Source organism: Squalius cephalus, assembly GCF_949319135.1.
Source record: "Squalius cephalus genome assembly, chromosome: 9".
Taxonomy (NCBI): Eukaryota; Metazoa; Chordata; class Actinopteri; order Cypriniformes; family Leuciscidae; genus Squalius; species Squalius cephalus.
The window spans coordinates 10,152,878-10,172,568 of NC_137130.1; the positions used below are offsets into that span (position 1 = coordinate 10,152,878).

The following is a 19,691-nucleotide window of genomic DNA, read 5'->3' on the forward strand; positions in this document are numbered from 1 at the left end:
AAAACAGGGTTGAAAAAAAGTAGAGCGGCTGTGGATGTTGAATAATTCAGAACTGGCAGCACATGGGGCTTCAGGGCCAGCCGGAGTGCAGGAACTCCAGCCACTGATGAGCAGTGTGCCCGCACCTCACCTTTGTCCTGCACACACACACATACACATACACATACACAGACACAATGTGTATCAGCAGCACTCAGAAAGCTGCAAACTCTGCTCGCCTGTCCATTTCAAACCGTTTCAGCCCTCCGCCTCTTCAGATATCAGACTTGGGCCTCATTAAAAGTTAATGTGAGGCGTGCAAAGAATTTTTATGCCAATTAATAATCAAAACCGTTTCCTCTATAGCCCTGCAGCGTTATTTCAGAGTCAAAAACCAGGCCATTCGACACAATGCAACCAAAGCAAAGACTGGGGGGTGCGTGAAGCAGGAAAAGACATAAAAAAGTCACCCAATAGACCTGATCAGTTTAAGTCGGTGGGCCTAGTAGGTTTCCTGGCAGGTGTGTAACGCTGTCGTGGATGTTTGAACAGTGCTGTGTTGTGCTTGCCAGCTGTTCTGGCTGGGTTTCACAGTGTTTGCCAGCCAAAGTCTGTGTCATTGGCATCAATAGCATGCAGAGCAGAGTCCAAACACAGCCAGACACATCTATACGTACACAAACACTTAGGCTTTCAAGGGATACAGACACTACAGACTGATAAAAAGGCATCTCCACCTCCGCTAGTCCTCCTGTTCTTGATGTCGCCTCAAATTTGGCATTGTTTCATCAAGCCCGCAGCAGGAAACGCTAATGAAACATTTAAGAGTGGTAAGTCAATTGCCTCTGCTGACAATCACAGAACGCTTATTTCAGAGGGAATGTGAAAGAATCTTTGTTCTGCTGAAACTGTGGGTTTTGGTTTGGTCACATGATCGATAGATCAGATGGAGGCTGTATAGACTTGTGTAGCCAGACTATTGTCATGAAGTCTAATCTACATTGCAGCTTATTTTTCATTTAGACCGGAAGAGACTAGCATATACAAGTTTATTTTTTCAAGCAGTTTAGGAGCAGGTACGTACACTTATTCGTACACTTTCTTAGGTACACTTCGCTAATAACGGGTTGGACCTTCAGAAATGCCTCAATTCTTTGTGGCATAGATTCAACAAGGTGTTGGAAACATTCCTCAGGTGTTTTGGCATATTGACATGATAGCATCACGCAGTTCCTGCAGATTTGTCAGCAACATCCATGATGAAAATCTCTTTTACTTGCTCCTGATTGGCTAGTGAGCCGTTACCTAGGAAGAAGCAGGTGAACGTAACTGGGAGACCTGACCACCATGGAGTCATGGCACATCAGACGACACCACCAAACATGCCCAGTGACATAGAAAACACCAGAAGGAGCTAGAGACGCAGAAAGCAGCTGGTGTGCATCTGGAGTGGTAAATCGAGTGTGCGCCGGCTCTTGTGTTTCAGCTAAACTGGCACAGCGAGATGGTTGCCGCAGCATACCCGTCTCCCTCTGTGGCTTAATAATTAATGTATTTATTTTTTGCATAGTGGCTCACAGGGACGAGGCTCAGGGGCTGTACTGAATGCAGCGGAGGGTAATAGGACATGAATAGCCCCTGCTGTCGCGGCTACGGCCGCCCTGCCAAGCGCTCGAGCTGGTCAGGTGGGGTCTGCCATGCGGATGAATGCATGATGCTAAATATACTCCAAACTCCTCCCTCACTTCCCCACCTGGACTTTTGTTTACTTTCAGCGCACATCTGAAATCACTTTTCTAAATACAGAGAATTTCCTCATCCAGGCCTCTTGCATCAATTTGCAGCACTGTGCATGAACTAATTTATAATGTGTTACACAAGGTATGTTGTGTCATATCAAGTTTTGGTAGCAGAACAAAGTTTAGCCCTAGAAAAGTTTTTTGTTTAACCCCTTACCTGACAGGGATCACTGGTGATCCCAGATTATTTTAGTTCAAAATATGTTTGAGCTTATATATCTCAATATTAATAACAGTCTGGTTAATTTTGAGTCTTGAACTATAAACTCTCAAGGGTTGGCTTTCTAAATGTATGTGTGTTATGTTTCTATTCAGAATTACTTATGAGCAGTAACCTTTTTATTTTGGGCATTTCATGTATGCAGCACTTGCCAAAATTGGGGGTGATGAGCAAGGGGTTAAATTCACTTTAACTAGGGGATTTAATGATTCTGGTTCTATAACAGTGCCGTAAGGATTCTTTCTATTACTTAGTAAGTTTGAGAATAGACATGTTATTATAAAATTCTGATATAAAATAAGGTATAACAACAGCTCTAATGCTTATAGTTTATTTTATTTATTTATTTATTTGATTTATTACAACGTTTTTTGTCATTTTAGGAAGAATGCAGACACCCCAGAGCTGATAATGTTTAAAACTGTTTTAAATGCAAAGGGTGGTCACACCAAATACTGATTTGCAATTGTCTTTCACGCTGTTATGAGATTTAGAGGTTGGGTTCAAAGACGTTCCTGTCTTCCCCTGCAGTCTAACAGGGGAATGCTGACCTTTCCCTGAGGTTAAGATAGGTCACAGTACAGTCATCTGTATGCAGGTGCTCTTCTGTTTGAGTTTTTCCCCTCTCTCTCTCTCTGGAGCTCCCGGGTACAGAGCTCATTGCAGTGCTGGTGTGGGGTGAACCGAGTCCTGCTCTGATATCTGAAGTGTCACTCAGTCAGAAGCCACACTTGGCCTCCTCTCTCTCTGCCTATGTTTTTCATTGTGTTTTTTTATTTTTATTGAAGCATTCATTTAAGCTCTCTTGTGTTCTCTGATTGAGCCATTGTGCAGTTAAAGAGGCATTTTACTCTGCCCAAGGAAAGAGAAAATGGATGTTTGAATTACTATTCAATGCTAACAACAGCTTTCACCATAGCAGAACTCTCAAAAATATTATATTATGACATAATCCTTGACTGAAAAAATGTTTATATATTATATTACATTACATTACATTACATTACATTATATTATATTATATTATATTATATTATATTATATTATATTATATTATAATCATAGAACACATAGAAAGATGATATGGAGATTATGTAATGTTATGCCCATTACTGCACTAAAATCATATTCAGGCAATCATTCATCACAGTGTTGACCCGAAGTAACTGCATTCAAATCCTCTCAGAGGAGATAGCTGACCGAATACACATGCTTTGTACAGTTTAGGACTGTGGTCTTAATCTGTGTTCTTTATCAGTAGACAGACCATTACTGTAATATGTTCCCTTTCCTATAGCCCTGTGCTTTAGAAATCTATCCCACAATTGTGCCACTACATGTAGTGATTTAACATATCTGACCCAGATATGTAACATGAAAGGTTATTTCTGTTACTAGAAATAAGAGAGGGAAAGTCTTGCCCTTTCTTATCCCTTTGCCCTCTCTCATTTACACCGCTATTCTTTTTCTATTAGTTTCCCAGATAAATAAGCAGATGCTCCCTGCCCTAGATAATTCCATAAGCCTTTAATCTTAGCCATTTTTCATAAAGATTCATCGGAAACAATTGCGCAAGGGATAACAAATTTTAATCAGTCTGCTTTAAACGCAATTACCACCTTGAGGAAGGCAGGAGGGCAGGGAGGATTGTAAGTAAAGACCACTGTCTGAAACTGTCATCCATCCTGTTTTTATATATATACTGAATCTATATTTATTGAGCCGACCAGCCTTGAACCCTGATATACCTTGTAACCCAACAAACAACTCAAAATAAGACTGGGTTCAAATTATTCTGCTTTTAACTGTTCATAAAAAAGATGTTATAGTGTATTGCGAGCATCTGTCACTGCTTTTAAACCACTAGTCCAGCACAGCACGCTTTTCACTCAGCATTCAATATACTTTCAATTCTCTCTTTATTGCTTGTATGTCATACCGTCACTGTGACAATTCCCCTTATAACATTTGCCAATAAAAATTGCCCTCCTGTAGACAAAAAGGGTGTCCTGTATTGCACCAATTTTTTTTTTTGATCAACCTTGGTTGGATTTGAAAAGGATTTATTTCAATGCAGCTCTTGCCTGTTATTTACTGCCTTTGTCATTGGTTTTTCAAGAGTTGTTATCGAGTTGGACTTTGTCCCTCTGTAGCCTGAACAAAAAAAAAATGATGCATTGAGCGCTACAAGAGGGTCCTTGGTTCAGATAAATTCCAGACAGACACGTTACCAGTAGAACACATGTTCTGTCAGTGCCGATCACATATGGGCCATCAGTAGGCTCCCATGATGCTTTGCCTGCCGTGGCCACTCATGCTTGAATGTCAACAGTGTCTCGTTAAAAGTGCATTTGCTTGCAGCCAGCACGGCACGAATGCCTGCCGAACTACTCCCGCACAGGTTCGCGCCTTCCCCCTTTCTCTCCCCCTAACGCCTGCAGCATCAACTCCTCATAAATGCTTTTATGTAGTTAAATTAAAGCCGTTGTTCTTTTCAGGTCAGTAGTTAAATACATAAAAGTGCAATTAAATTCAAATAGAGTCTGTCTGTGTTTTATTCCTAGTTTGCCACCCCTGTTCCTCTAGATTTATGTGAGTGGCTCTTTTGCTCTGACCTTGGCTGAGGTGTTCATGGAAAGCCCATCATTGAAGTTTCTTATTATCTTAGCTAAATAACGAGCAGTGGTTCACAACTGTGGCTTTTTATTTGAATGTTTGGGGTTAGTAAGACTTTTTTCATATCATAGCAAGGATGCATACAATTGATTAAAAGTGACAGTAAAGACAGAAATGTATAATATCCCCCCAAAAAATCTATTTCAAATAAATGGCGTGCTTTTGAACTTTATATTTATTAATATTCCTAAAAGAATCCAAAAAAATTTTTTTTTTTTAAATTCTGCCAGCACAAACCCTCTTTTGCCGTTAAAAAACTACTATCAGGATTTACTAAAGACACGTAGTGAAAAATTAGCACTGAAAAGGAGTTTCCCTTCAGATGCAAATTTTATGGAAGTAAAATATTTAAATGAATCACGCAAGGTGATTTACTAAGGTTTGCGCTCGTCAATTTACTGGTTACGCCATTTTTTACCGTCCAAAAAAATCATGTCTTAAAACAGATCATCGGCTGCATATTGAAATCTTAAAAAAAAAAAAAAAAAAAAAAAAAAAAATTGCTACACACATACAGTGTCTTCATTCATTTTGATGATCAGCCATTATCATCTGTATCCAATAGGATTCAGAAGGTAGAACAAATCATTATGAGCTGTAAGTGACTTTTTTTGTGAAATAACACAGAAGATTTCTCTTCTACCTGACAGACACCACTGAAGTCAATCTGTCAGGTAGTAAGAACATTTCAGGTAGTTGTCTCTGTCAGTCCTAGACTCAATAAGCCACAAAAAAGAGCACCGAATGCTATCATTTATCCAGAAGAGTCTGAGGTGTTCTCTGCCTGCTTTCGGCCAGTTTCAATAAGACTCTAACGGACACATGGAAGGAGTTACTTGCGTTTTTCCCCCTCAAATTGGGCACAGAGGAACACTTGATCTTCAAATATCCGGTGAAAGATATGTAAGAGATGTAAGATATTCTCTGTCTATCTCTTAGGTCTTGTTTAGCACTTAGGCCGTGGTTTTAGCGCTCTCAGTCTCACAAAAGAAAAAAAGACAGCATAAAAGTTATCACCCTCAAACAGTGAAAAGAACAATAATGTTCAGTTAAACTACGATTAAAACGCAAAGTGTTTATTTTTCTCACAAAAGTCCTTGTGTGTTTGGGTTGAGGGCAATTTTTGTTCGCCTTATCGGAAAGAAAAATCACTCTGTACCCTCTTTCTGTTTGTTCAACTTTACCCATTGCATTTTTTAACCAGACAACATCTCCTTGGTAACGCGTCTGGAGAGGCTGGGCTGTGTGGTGCAGAGCCTCACATTGATGGATGGTGCAGAAGATCACCTATTTGTACAGTGGCGGCAGGGGAAGTTGGCACAGTCTGGCATATCATTCCTCATAAGCCCTGCCAGGCGCGATCCCTCTGTGCCACACGCAGAGCCAGACTGCTGGCAGTGACTGGCGTAAGGCCGCGGTGATGTTGACACTCTGTGATGAATAGCCACATCTATGCCCGACTGACTTGATCATTTTATAGAGGAAGTGTGAATGAACTACTGGATTAGGACTCTGTGATTGTTATAAGGAGAAGCTTGACTAGTGTTGATCTTCAAGTTAAGCTGATGAAAGGCCCTGCGTACTATTACATCTCTGGTTCCAATATGAAGTCCTGTCTTGTCCATTTAGTTAAACGAAACTGATTGTCTTAAGCCCAGAGAGTTCTGCAAAATCTCACGAGTTGTCTATGAGGCAGTGCTTTTAGTCATCATAGGCACTTTCTTGAAGTTAAGAGACCTTTTTTTAATCCAGTAATCAGTAACTACTATTTTTTCATTCCTCCCGGACAACTACTAAGAACTTTTATATACAGGTTATTTATTAATGTGAATAATACATAATGTATAATAATTAATTCTAAAGTGAAAATCATGTTAACCCAATAGTAATGACTCAAGTCTTACCATCTCTTTCAGAAAGAGTTACACATTTTTAGGATCCGTATACTAAAGTGAAAAGCATGATAACTGACTGAACATAAAACATGAAATTAACTGAAGTCATTGTAAACTTTTAAGGTTTTTGTAAGGTTTTGGATAGTAATGACTCAAGTGTTGCTACATCCTTCTAAAGGAATTACTAATTATTTTAATCAGTATTCTAATGTGAAGATCATGGTAACCCACTAGTAATGACTCAAGTGTTACCAAATCCATCAGAAGGAACCTTACAAAAACCTCAAAAGCTTACAATGACTTCAGTAATTGTACAATGACTTCAGTAATTGTGTGTGTGTGTGTGTGTGTGTGAGTGAGTGTGTGTGTGTGTGTGTGTGTGTGTGTGTGTGTGAGTGAGTGTGTGTGTGTGTGTGTGTGTGTGTGTGTGTGTGTGTGTGTGTGTGTGTGTGTGTGTGTGTGTGTGTGTGTGTGTGTGTGTGTGTGTGTGTGTGTGTGTGTGTGCGTGTGTGTAGAGCGTTTGTCATTGACATTAATGTTTTCACTTTATCTGAGTCAAAATTGAACCTGTAGCTTTTACAGAACCAACTAATCAAACACTCATTCAAATGAAACCAGCTGTCATCGCTGCAAAGAGAAACGCTTAACTGAACCCAGCGCCTGTGCTGGCATATAGACTGGCAGTGTGTGTGTGTGTGTGTGCGCTCTCCTACCCCTCCAGCTGTGTGTCCTTTGATACAGGTAACTTACATTTACATTTACATTTATTCATTTAGCTGACGCTTTTATCCAAAGCGACTTACAATTGCTATACATGTCAGAGGTCGCACGCCTCTGGAGCAACTAGGGGTTAAGTGTCTTGCTCAGGGACACATTGGTGTCTCACAGTGGATTCGAACCCGGGTCTCTCACACCAAAGGCTTGTGTCTTATCCACTGCGCCATCACCACCCTTGCCTGCCAACTTGCCTGCCAATCTGTGCCAAATGAGAAACTGAGTTTAGGGTGATAATGTGCCAGATTTATCACAAATATGTTCCTTCAGGTTTCATTTTTTTTATGTTGTAAGGGTTTAACAAATGTAAATATTAAATGTAAATGTCAAATGTTCATGAAAGTATTAAATATAAACATTGAATATTAATATAAATATCAAATCAGAATAATACATCTAAATCTATAACTTAATGTTTAACTGTTAAGCACATGGTTTTTGACTGACCTTCTTCTTCGGAACACGAAAGAAGATATTTTGAAGGATGGTTTTGTCCAATAAAAGTCAGTGGGGTCCAAAACAACACTGATCTTCCACAGATAAAAAAGAAAGTCATATGTTTGGAACAGCATGAGGGTGAGTAAATTATGACAACATTTTCAGTTTTAAATGAACTGTCCCTTTAAAATAAGGACAACTACATAAACATCTTCATAGCCTTGTTTATAAATATGTCATAGCCTGTGTAGGATGCTTTGAATGTTGTCTTTGAGAATGATGAACCTTTGAGTAAGAAGATACTGTAGATGAACTGGTGCAACTAGCTTTAGCCGCAACATCTGGTGTACCATTTCCATGATGCTTGCATGTAAACACACACTATTATCTGCTTTAGTGTTTGGTTTTATTTAGTATGGTCAGTGTTTTTATGATGTGATAGCATAATTGGTATGTAGTCTTCAATTGTGGACTCTCTTCCCCAAGGTGTTCTTATCTGATGTGCACACTAAGGTTCAGTGAAGCTGGAGTGAAATCATCTGTAGAGAGAGGAATACAGCTTTCCGGCCCTCCATCAACCGGTTGGGCCGTCTGAGGACCCCTGCTGAGTTCTGCCATTGCATTTATTTGTTTTTCTGCCTCTTGCCTCTAGGAGAGCTCAAGACATTTGCGTTCAGCCCTCCCAGCATGTCAGACACCGAGAACGCTAAAATTAATTTATCCATTGAGCGACAGGTTTCTCAATGCCCTGTAGAGATTGGGGAAATTCATAATAACACCTTCTCCAATCATCCATGGAGTACAGTTTAATCAAGCTTTTGTTAGGCTATTATCAGTTTCAGATGGCCCGTGGTAATATGAATATGTCTCATCTGTTCTACTGCCACACAGCTAATCTCCTGTTGCCGTGAAAGAGAAATCCAATGCAGTAAATAATGCAAATCTGTTATAAGCTCTCCAGTGTTTTTGTCCACGCAAGTGAGGATTACTCCAGACACGTTAAGATCATAATGTTCACTGTCGTCTGGTGTGCCCAAACAGAGACGTCTCACCCGTGAACGCGCGGGGAGGGGAACAACAGATTGATTCCTCTCCATCCGGTGATCCGTGTGAAACAGTATGATGCATATTAGGGCAAAGGATTGAGAAGTGCCTCCCTGCAGATGAAATATGAAATTAGAAATCTGTTAGCGCTGCTGTCCAGAATATCAGAGCTCCAAATCCAGGATGGATCTGATTTTGATATTGTCGGGGAATGTAATCATTTCCTTCCCTTTGTTTTTGTCAGCTGGGAGTAGACATCTCTCAAAGGAGCGGAAGGAAGTGGGGGGAAATACAATGATAGCAGCAAGAGTCGAATTTGTCTAGCCTCATTGTTAAAAGGATAGTTCATCTCAAAATAAAATCAAATAACAATCTGTCGTTATTTATTCACCCAAATGTCATTCCAAACCTGTATGAGCGACAGTACTTTTTTGACTTCTTTGGATCATAAAAGGAGACATTTTGAAAAATTATTTTACAATGAATGGGGACTGGAGCTTTCAATCTCCAAAAAGGATGCAAGCGCACCATAAAAATATCATCAAATACGTCTATTTGACTCATAAGTTGTTAAATATCACACAATAGCTTTGTGTGATACACAGACAGGGAAGGATTTACGTCATATTGTGACATAGGCAAAAGACATTTTAAGCAACAAAAGGTTTGGAATGACATTAGAGTGAGTAGAATTTCATTTTTGAGTGAACTGTCCCTTTAAAGCACCAGTCTTGTCTGACTGTGGATTCTAGGCTGACTAACCAGGCCAGTCAAAAACACCAGAGGGTCAAAAAGTGACATTGTGTGAAGAAATCAAATTATTTTATACATTATCTTTGTTCTTGGGAGAGCCTAACCTTGCTATATTCCATGTGAAGTAAAAGATAATGATGAGGTCACCTTCACTGGAATGATTCGCTCAGAGGTGTCCGCTGACATAATTCATTACAGACTGATTGCTGTTTTATTGTTGCTGTCTGTGTTTTAACAGAAATTCTGAATGGAGGGGTGTACGTGGACCAGAACAAGTTCCTGTGTCATGCCGATACCATCCACTGGCAGGATATAGTGAAGAACGCCCGCTCCGATCACCTGGTTGTGCCGTCTAATAGCAGCAGCTCCTGTGAGTATTGACCAATTAGAGCATGAGGTGCAAAAATGAATTGTTACTAAACTACTGTTCAAAAGTTTGGGGTCAGTGTTTGAAAGGATACAATGTAATCAATTTATATGATGGCAAAGCAGCCATTACTCCAGTCTTCAGTGTCACCATGTGATCCATCAGAAATCATTCTAATATACTAATTTGGTGGAAGCATTTCTTATTATTATCAATGTTGTGCTACACAATATTTGTGTGAGAGAACAGTACTGATTTGGAATATACATTTTTTTGTAATATTATAAATGTATTGTCTGTCAATTGCTGAATAAAATAATTAATTTCTTTAAAACAAATCATATTGGCCCCACACTTTTGAATGGAAGTGTACTACTGTTCTTTCTATTCATCAACGAATCCTGAAGAAAAAATGTTACACACTGACACACTGTTTTATTGTTTTTCCATTTCCATTTGATGTATACTGTAGTTGTCAGGGTTATGTCTATGTCTGTGTTTTGTTTTTGTTTTCCCTGCTCCCATTTTGTCTGTGTTCCTTGGTCATTAGCTTCCTATTAATCCGGCACCTGTTTCTGTGTATTTAAGCTCTTAGTTTCCTCAGTTCTTTGGCTACGTTCAGACTGTCTATCCAAATCCGTTTTTTGTGCGTATCTGATTGAAATCCGATCAGATTTAGCAAGTGTGAACGGCAGAAAAAAAATCACATGAAATCCTATTCAAAAAGCATTTCTGGAAATCCTTTTCAGTCTGACTGCTCTGATCGGATTTTGCGTGGTTAATGTGACTTTCTCACACCACAAAAAAAAGTAAGTGTCAGACTTTGCTATAGGAAACATGCTGAAAGTCCCTGCAGAAACAAGGTTGTGTTGTTGCAAAGTGCCAGACGAGCAGAAAATGACAATAATGGAGACGTGTTTTGTATTGCAAATCCCTCCATGTTGTGGTGGTTGTTTGTTTTTTTGGTGTATACCTACCAGCGCAACGTCATTGCCATAGAAACCAGTGCAGATATTCCGGAAAACAAAAGAGCAGCATTGGACACACAAATCGGATCTGAACAGTTGCGATACACAACATAGACAACCAATCATTTAGATCAGATTCCAATTGGATACACAAATGATCAGATTTTGACTTATGGTGTGAACATAGCCTTTGTTCGGTCTTGCTTGTGTTATTTTGTAGTTGCTGATCTGATTCTCCTGCGTATTCTCCCTGTTTATTAAAAGATTCTTGATTCTATTTGGATTAGTGTGTGTTTAACTACACCTGAATTTAAATTCGGTCTTTATTTCTCGTGTCGATCCAAACCTGTATGCTATTATTTTTCTGAACACAAAAGGAAAAAGTTTGGAGAATGTTCCCACATATTTTTTTAATCATACAATAAAAGCAAGGAGCTGTCAAACTCCAGAAAGGAGAAAAAACTAAACAAAAAGAAAAACACACACACTTAGCTATTTGATGGTACTTTTACTTGGTCAATATGTAGGCCTACTATTATCATATAGAAGAATACCCAAAATATTCCTTTTGTGTTCCATGTCTTAAAAAACAAAAACAACATAATGGTGACTAAATGAGGGTGAGATTTAATTTTGGGGTTAACTCATCTTAAAACCAGATTTTAATTTGGAGAGACTCACGTTATGTCCAATCAATCAATCTTCTTGATCTGTTTCTCTCCCCACTGCCCAGATCAAGGGTGTTGAGTTTGTAAACCATCTCTTAGTGTTTTGAGGGAGGGATTGATCTCATTGATTTTATTTCATTATTTAGTGAGGTTATTTACATTAAAACAACAAGGAATAAGCAATGCTCCTTTTACCAATTAAAATGTAATCCTGCCCTTCCAGCCAGTGTTTATCAATTACTTATTTCCAATGTTTGTAACCTTCAGATTGGGTTAGAAGCAGAAGTGTAGGCAGTAAGGAGAAGCATAAAATGATGGTCAATGTAAACATTAAAATGAACCAAATGAGACCTTGAGCGTCTCTGTCATTATTTACTCACCCTCATTTCATTTTCAAACCTGAATGACATTATCTTTCTAGTGGAAACAGGGAGAGATGTTTTGTTATTGTGAAATAATCTTCAGAGTGACCAGGAGCTTCCAAGCTCAAAAAAGCACCATGAAAGTGGCCCATACGACTCGTAAGCTACATCTATACCTCACATGAATTTATCGTACATGCATTCAGAAGACTTAGATTGTAATGTACAAGTTGTATAGACTACTTTTATGCTGATCTTTTGTCCTCTTTGGAGCTCTACAGGGTGAAACGCTATCTAAGGCTACGTTCACACTGCGAGCATTAGTGCTCAATTCCGATTCTTTGCTCAGATAAGATTTTTTGTATAGCTGTTCACATTGTCGTTTAAATTAGGGCTGCACGATTAATCGCAATAAAACCGCACGCGATTTGGCAAAGGCTGCAATTATTTTATGCGCAGCTTTGTCCAAGAAGTCCTGCTGCAGCCTGTAGCACGATGACGTAGCTGGATACATCCGACACGTACTGGACGCGCATGCGTGGTGGTGTGTTTTGGTCTGTACAAATAAAACATTTAAAAAAAGCTGAATTTAAGTTAAATATAAATGATCACTTGAGTGACAACTGCGTGATCTGACTGCTGTAATTAGTTTGTATATTAAACTTAAATTCAGTTTTTTTTTTTTTTTGTATGTACATTAAGGTGGCACATCATCTCACAGAAGGATGCTCAACTGTCGTTATGAAGTGAGTTTGGAGTAAATGCATGTTATTAAATGTTGTCTGTTGTTGGACAAGAGGTTCATAAATGCTTCTCATGTTTTGGAAAGATGTTTGACGCGTGTTGTTTTTTCAAATGCACGTTATAAGTGACTCAAACTCACAATGCTTTCAGATGGAGCAGCGTTTACAGAGCCGTAAAGTTATATCAATGACAAGCTGCGCATAAAAAATAATCGCAGCCTTTGCGATTTTAAAATCGCGATAAGCCATCTCGATTTAAGTGTGATTACATGTAAATTGCGATTAATCGTTCAGCCCTAGTTTTAATTGTGGCAGATTCCAATATTAGATTCCATTGTGAAGAAGTTGTGGTCCTGAACTGACCCGCATGTGCAAAAGAACAATAAAAAGATTTGCAAGCTGTCATACGGAAGTAAACACGGAGGACAGTAAAGTAAGCGATTAACGTTACGTGTTTATTTATAGTGTGGTCTGCCGTGGAAGCCAGTGAATTTATGCGCAGGTAATATTAAAAACAAAGACGAGGATGCGAAAAAAGAGAGCAGAGTTATGCATATCATTATGTTTTGCTTGTATATAGAGCTGTCACATGTAATACTTCTGACACATCACTGTCCTTCACTGAATACTTTTCGCAACTGTCTCGATAAAATCTCTGAAGTGACTCCCATGAGCGCTGAATTGTGACGAATGTTGCTCTAGAGTGACGTAAAAGTCACATGAATTCCGATATGACTGTTCAGCATCTGACCTGTATTAGGACCACATATGGAAGTGACACAAATCAGAATCAAAAAGATCAGATTGCATGTGGTTTGTGCCGTTCACACTGTCATGACAAAAACATATCCGAGTCACATATGAGCAGACCATTTTTTATTTGGGCCACATTTATCTGCAGTCTGAACGTAGCCTAATTTCCATTACATGATGGTGAGTAAATGAAGACAGAATTTTCATTTAGCCTGAGCTATTAGAAAGTTTGCCGTGAACAACAGAGAAATCAAGTACTTAGGAAGAATAAGAGGAACCGGGAGAGAGAGTGTAAAAAAAAGGGCGATGTTTAAAAAGGGGAGATAGTCAAAAGTGTCTGGCCCATGTTGTTGAAGGGAGTAAGCCACTAGTGTAATTACTCTTAACTGAAGTGGAACAGGGACAGAGGACAACACTCCATCAGTCAGCCATGCTCACACTGCAATTACCCAACAGTCAATTAAGCTTGGGTGGCAGAACAGCCACTGCAGATGAGTGTAGCAAACTATACGGGCCGGGGAGGATTCAGGCACAGCTCCGGAGAGTCAGGGAGAACATTGTTCTGTCAGTCAGCGTCGACTCTTCCCCACTTCATCAGAATAGGGTCAGTGCGGATGGAAAGAGTTCTATCCCAAATTCTGGTTACTATGATTGAACATTAGGACAATATATGTCCCTGTAATGATTTTGTGATAAAAATGCACACTTAAAAGTTTGTCGACATGAAATCAAAATTTACTAAGATCACTGAGCTTTCTGGTCTTATTATTGCACAGGTGCATACGTGAATGTTATTTCAAATAAAACATGTTATTTTGTGTAATCTTTTATTTCGAACATTTCAATAACTAAATGTTTTTTTTCTTTCCTGGTTGCAGGTCAAAGGTGTCATAGAGCATGTAATGGACGCTGCTGGGGGCCAAAGGAGGACCAGTGCCAAAGCTGTAAGTGTCCGAAATTCACAAATGACTTTAGAATGGTCCAAAAAAGAAAAGAAAAAAACAGTGGGTCAGTGTGAAATGATGAATGTATGCTTACATCTGAATGTTCAAAAGTTACTTTTCTCAACCTTTGGTCACATGAGAGAGTGTCACTTCCAATCATTCCTCACAGGATTTGAAGTAGTTACCAGACTAGAGCTTTAAACAACATGTTGAAATCATGTTTGACCATGTTTGAAATGATGCCACCATCCTTTTAATTATCAGAGATTTTCAGTCATTGAACTTTGAACTCTGGTGCTCATGCAGATAAATAGACTTCAAGTCTCAGTATGGGTTCAAACCTGGCTTATGTTATTTTCCATTTTCCATTTTAAAGGTGCATTGCGCAAGTCTCTGAGTTTTTGCAGAACTATGCCCCCTTCTGGCGACACACGAAACTGCAACCAGAGTTGTGCACGCGGTTACATGGAGTTTGCGTTGGGGTTTGGGATGAACTAGAAGCCGGTCTCTTTGAATCCATCTTCTACTTTTGCAAAAGTCGCTCGAGTTGTCTTCGCTGATGCTTATAATGGCGGCGAATACACAAACCTGCCAGACATAACCAGGTGAGCGTGAACGCGCATGACGTCACGCCCAGTCGATTCCGTCCCGAATCCCTCTTATTTATTTTACTGTACAGGATTATAGAGGCAATCGCAGTGATCATAGAAGGGCTCATTCAGCCCATCAGGCAATTGTTTAAGTATGTATGGGTTAGAAAAACGGGTATTTTTAACATGAAAAGTTGCTTAATGCACCTTTAAAATGGAAATAAAAAATAAATTAAACCTAAATTGCAATAAAAACGAATAAAATGACAAAAGTACATAGCTACTGTTTTAGTTTTTATTTATTTCCAGTTAATAATTTTAGTGCTTCCACTTGAACTTATATTTCTAATTTTCGTTTATTTCAGCTTTATTTGATTTAAATACTTTTTTAATAGTTTTAGTTTTAGTTAATGATAATAACTGTAATAATAATAATGATTGGATGAGCCTAACTCAAAGCCGTCATGCAATGCAGATAAATACGCACATGACCGCATGTTAGTAGGCACCAAGTTGACTATGTTGAGGCTGATGAATATAATCTGTGGAAATTTCTTTATCTTTTCGTGATTAAACTCATATTTTTGTTAATCTAGTCACTCACAGTGATTTATGAAGAGTTTAGGCAAAAAACTTGAACAAACAGCCTTGGCTTATTGTTTTTATTTTCTAATTTGATAATGCATTGTATAGCATAAGCATACTGTAACTTATCAACAAGGATGAATAAAAATCTCTCAGAAGTAACTTTTACTCATGAATACAATATCTAGACTGTGCAGAGACAGCCGCAGAGAGAGGTGAAGTGTCGTTCCACTCTGTGAGAGTTCTCCAGCTTTCTCCACAGGCCCGATAGGACACCTCCAGCAGGCCGTGGCTCACCGCTGCCCTCCCAGTGGAGGATAATTGAAGAGATAGACGGGAAGCCTGACTCTCCCTCTCCTCTCACATGTAGCTGAGGAAACCAGCTGCACTTAAAACTGCCAGGATTAATTACTTTAGGTCCCTCAAAAATCTCACACGTAGACAGATACTCAGTCTCTCTCTCTTGCTGGCTTCCTCTCAACAAGCTTGATCACAACACCCTGTAACTCTGATTTCCCCGGACGTGCTCTTATAGTGCAGTCAAATGCTAAGTCAGACTGCTCAAAAACATGTCATTTCCCCTGCCTCGAAAAGCTTGCTAATGGAGCAGTAAGGGTCTTTTTTTTTTTTTTTTTAAGGACAAAACACTCAACTTTTCTGCTGAAAAAAGAATCCATTTTTGAAATTTTCATATTAGAGAAAAACCTCTCATGGCATTACAGTACTTTAGTGTCATTAGCATGAGCGAGAGGAGATGGAAAGTTAATAGGCAGACCCACACGGAATCTGTGCAGATCATTTCTGCAGAAAATTCCACAGATTTCCACAGAATTTGACACATCTTGTAGTCTCCATTCATTTTTCATTCAATTCAGTGGATATTTATAATAAATAATATATATTTTTGTATCTTATGGCTGTTGATCCATACTAGTGATTGGCAAGGAAACCTTAAATTAAAGCAGCAGAAATTTGACCTAAACATTCTTTTATTTGACCATACTTGCCACAAAATTCTACAGATTTTCACCTAAAAAAAGAGCAGAAAGTCTGCAGACTCTGTTTGGAACTGCTAATGGTATTTCAGCACATCTGTGAGACCATGTATCTGTATTCACGACAGTATCATCACACAGATGAGCAGAGCAGAGCAATTTCATTTTACAGAATGGCAGGAAAACTACCTGGAATTTGTACTACCCTGGTGATATCACCATTTATTCACGTAATGGACAATCATTTTTATAGACTTACTTTAAAATGGTTTGGTGGGTCAAGTAGGAGAATATGAGCCTTTTTGCTTCTCAAATATACTCTAATTAATCATAATGTCCTCCCTGCTTCCTCTTTCCTCTCTCTTCTGCAGATGTACCTGTCATTTCACTCTGTCCCTCCATCTGGGTACCAACACACTCTCATTCTTCTCACTCAGTTTTGTTTTCATTCCATCTTCAAGACCTCTGAGAGGAAATCTGTTATTTAAATGGAGAAACCATTTATTTGAACAGGCGCTTCTGTCTCTCTGTGGCTGTGTTCTAGCAAGCATACTAACAAAAATGGAACCTCATATGTAGTAACCAATTTGGAACAGCAACTCATACAAATAGCAAAGCGCACAAAAGACTGGAATCTCAGTTGATTTCACTGTTGTTGATAATGTAAACATATTCAGCATACACAAATATTGGATAGAATACTCAATTTTTAATTACATTCAATTATATAATCAATACTCATCAACAAAATGTTATTTTTTGAAAGAATTGTACACTGCCGTTCAAAGGTTTTGGGGTCAATATTTTATTTTCATTTTTAATTCATACACCCAGGATGTAAAATCAATCAAAAGTGATTTTTACACTGAAGAAAAAAGTTTAGAAGCCCAACTGTTTTCAACATTGATTAAATAATAATAAATATTTTTTTGATTACCGAATCAGCATATTAAAAAGATTTCTGAAGGATCATTTTGAAGACTGGAGAAATGACTGCTGAAAATTCAGCTTTGCCATCACAGGAATATATATATTTGTTTTTATTAAAATAGAAAACAGTCATTTTAAATGACAATAATGCTGTATTTTGATTAAATAAATGCAGCCTTGATGAACATATGGGACTTTTTTTAAAAACATTTGAATGGGAGTGTATATACTGTACATTTATAAACAATATCTTGGATGGATTCTTTCATTGAGCTCATCAGAAATGGGGATTGCCTTCTCCATGAAAGATATTGTGATGTGATGTTTCATTAGATTCTGGGACTATAATCATGCTGCTTACCTTTTTATGGGACAGCAGCAGTTCACCAAAACAAATTAAAATCCTGACATTATTTGCTCATCCTCATCTCATTCCACACTCATCTGAACTGTTTTTGTATGGAAAAATCTGTATAGCACACATAACAGCATATGGATTTGGAACAATAATAACAGAATTTTTGGTTGAACTAAAAATGTTGCAGACATAAGCAGCTCACTAGGTTTTGGAAGATAGCCTGTTCTCTCTCTCTCTTTCTCTCTAGTATATTCTGATCTCATTTAGATAGTCATAGGCAAACCTTTGCTTCTGCAAACTGCCTCCACAAAGACATTACATGTCACCGCACTGCACCAGATAAGTCCCGTCTGTTCTCTCTCCTCTTCCCTCATCTCGTCGTCCTCACCTTCCTTCTCTCATCACAGCGGTTAAATCCGCAGCTCGCCTCGCCACCAGCCGCCTAGCTTGAGTAGTCTTAATTGTCGAAACGATAAGGACGGAGTAATTGGAGAACTGCGCGACTGTGAAATGGATTCGAGTTCCATCTCACGCTAATGAAGCTATTTACTAAGTTGAGAGCATTAAACATTCTTGTTGGATTTTCGCTGTAGCTTCCTGTCATTTCTGCAAACTTAAATCTGTATTTCTCCTCAACCCAGTGGATACTGAGTAAATATTTCAATCTAGTGTGTTCAAATAATGATTTTTTTTTTTGATGCATAATTAGATTTGGAAATCAATTTGTGCATAGCTAAACGGGATTACATCTAAACAAGAGCGGCGCTTCTTGACCTAAAATGTGTCTGCGCCGTAAAACACGGCAGTTGAGCCGCTAATGAAACTCTCAGAGGCTAAATATTCTGTGCTTCATAGTCTTCTGTGTACTTTAGCAGATTGATGGTGTATAATTGCCAGAGCTGGGTGTATTTTAAAAAGCGTGTTTTATGGCAAATGAATCAACATATCATCGAGTTTCTGAGTGGGCCTTTAGTTCAGTAAAATGTCTTTTGTTTAGAAAAATAGGCCATTTGGTGTCTATGCGGTTATGGCTTACACTGCCATAATGGAATTGTAAAAGTGGTATTTCAGAGGAAGGACAATTCACATAAATTGAATCTATTCACAAATGCCTCTCAAAGTGTATCGATACCTTTTCATATATATAAAATCCTTGGATGCATTGTGCAGGTCTTATAGCAATGCTGTAATGACTGGAGACGCTTGTGAATGTAAATAGGTAGATGACCATTTCTATCAACATTTTAGTTTAAAAGTTATATAAATGTTCAAGGGAAAGTGTGTATAGGTGCTGAGATAAGCATCATTTCCAATGTCCTATTAGATTTTTTTTACAGTTCTCTTGAAGGGTTCATATCAAACATTTTTCTATTATTATTATTTCCCCTGGTGCCAAGATATTAAGGTTTTTTGTTTTTCCCCCTAAACAAATTGTGTAAAAAAAAATATGCCATTTTCCTCCCTCTATCCTTAAAAATAAATACGTTTTTATTGGTTCACTCATATGGGAAGCAGGTTTGTTGTCGGGTTTAATATAGTATTAACTGCCTTATTCTTTAAAAATGTATTAATTAAGGTTAGACAGAAATGATCATCCTTGTATGGAAGCTTGTTTCCACCACAGAATGAAAAATAAAAAAAGGTAATTGTGACTTTTTATCGCACAATTTTGACTTTTCTCTCACAATTTAAACTTGCAATTGTGAGTCAGAATTGCGTGATATAAACTCACAATTGTGAGAGAAAAAAAGATTTGAAAAAAACCAAAACAAATCATTGATATGTAAACATGGATGATCAAATAAGAATTTATTCATCTATCTCACGTCAGAAGTTCAGGTTTTTTTTTT

General features: G+C 38.3%; 1 protein-coding gene across 4 annotated transcripts in view; it reads left to right on the forward strand.

Annotated features, from left to right (window-relative positions):
* Positions 1 to 19,691, forward strand: part of erbb4b (erb-b2 receptor tyrosine kinase 4b) — a 303,711-nt gene that overhangs the window by 195,681 nt on the left and 88,339 nt on the right. For all 4 annotated transcript variants that reach the window (XM_079882023.1, XM_079882024.1, XM_079882025.1 and 1 more), the window contains exons 4-5: positions 9,817 to 9,948; positions 14,318 to 14,383. In XM_079882023.1, coding sequence (XP_079738149.1) covers positions 9,817 to 9,948; positions 14,318 to 14,383 — 198 coding nt within the window. The remainder of the gene's footprint in view (positions 1 to 9,816; positions 9,949 to 14,317; positions 14,384 to 19,691) is intronic.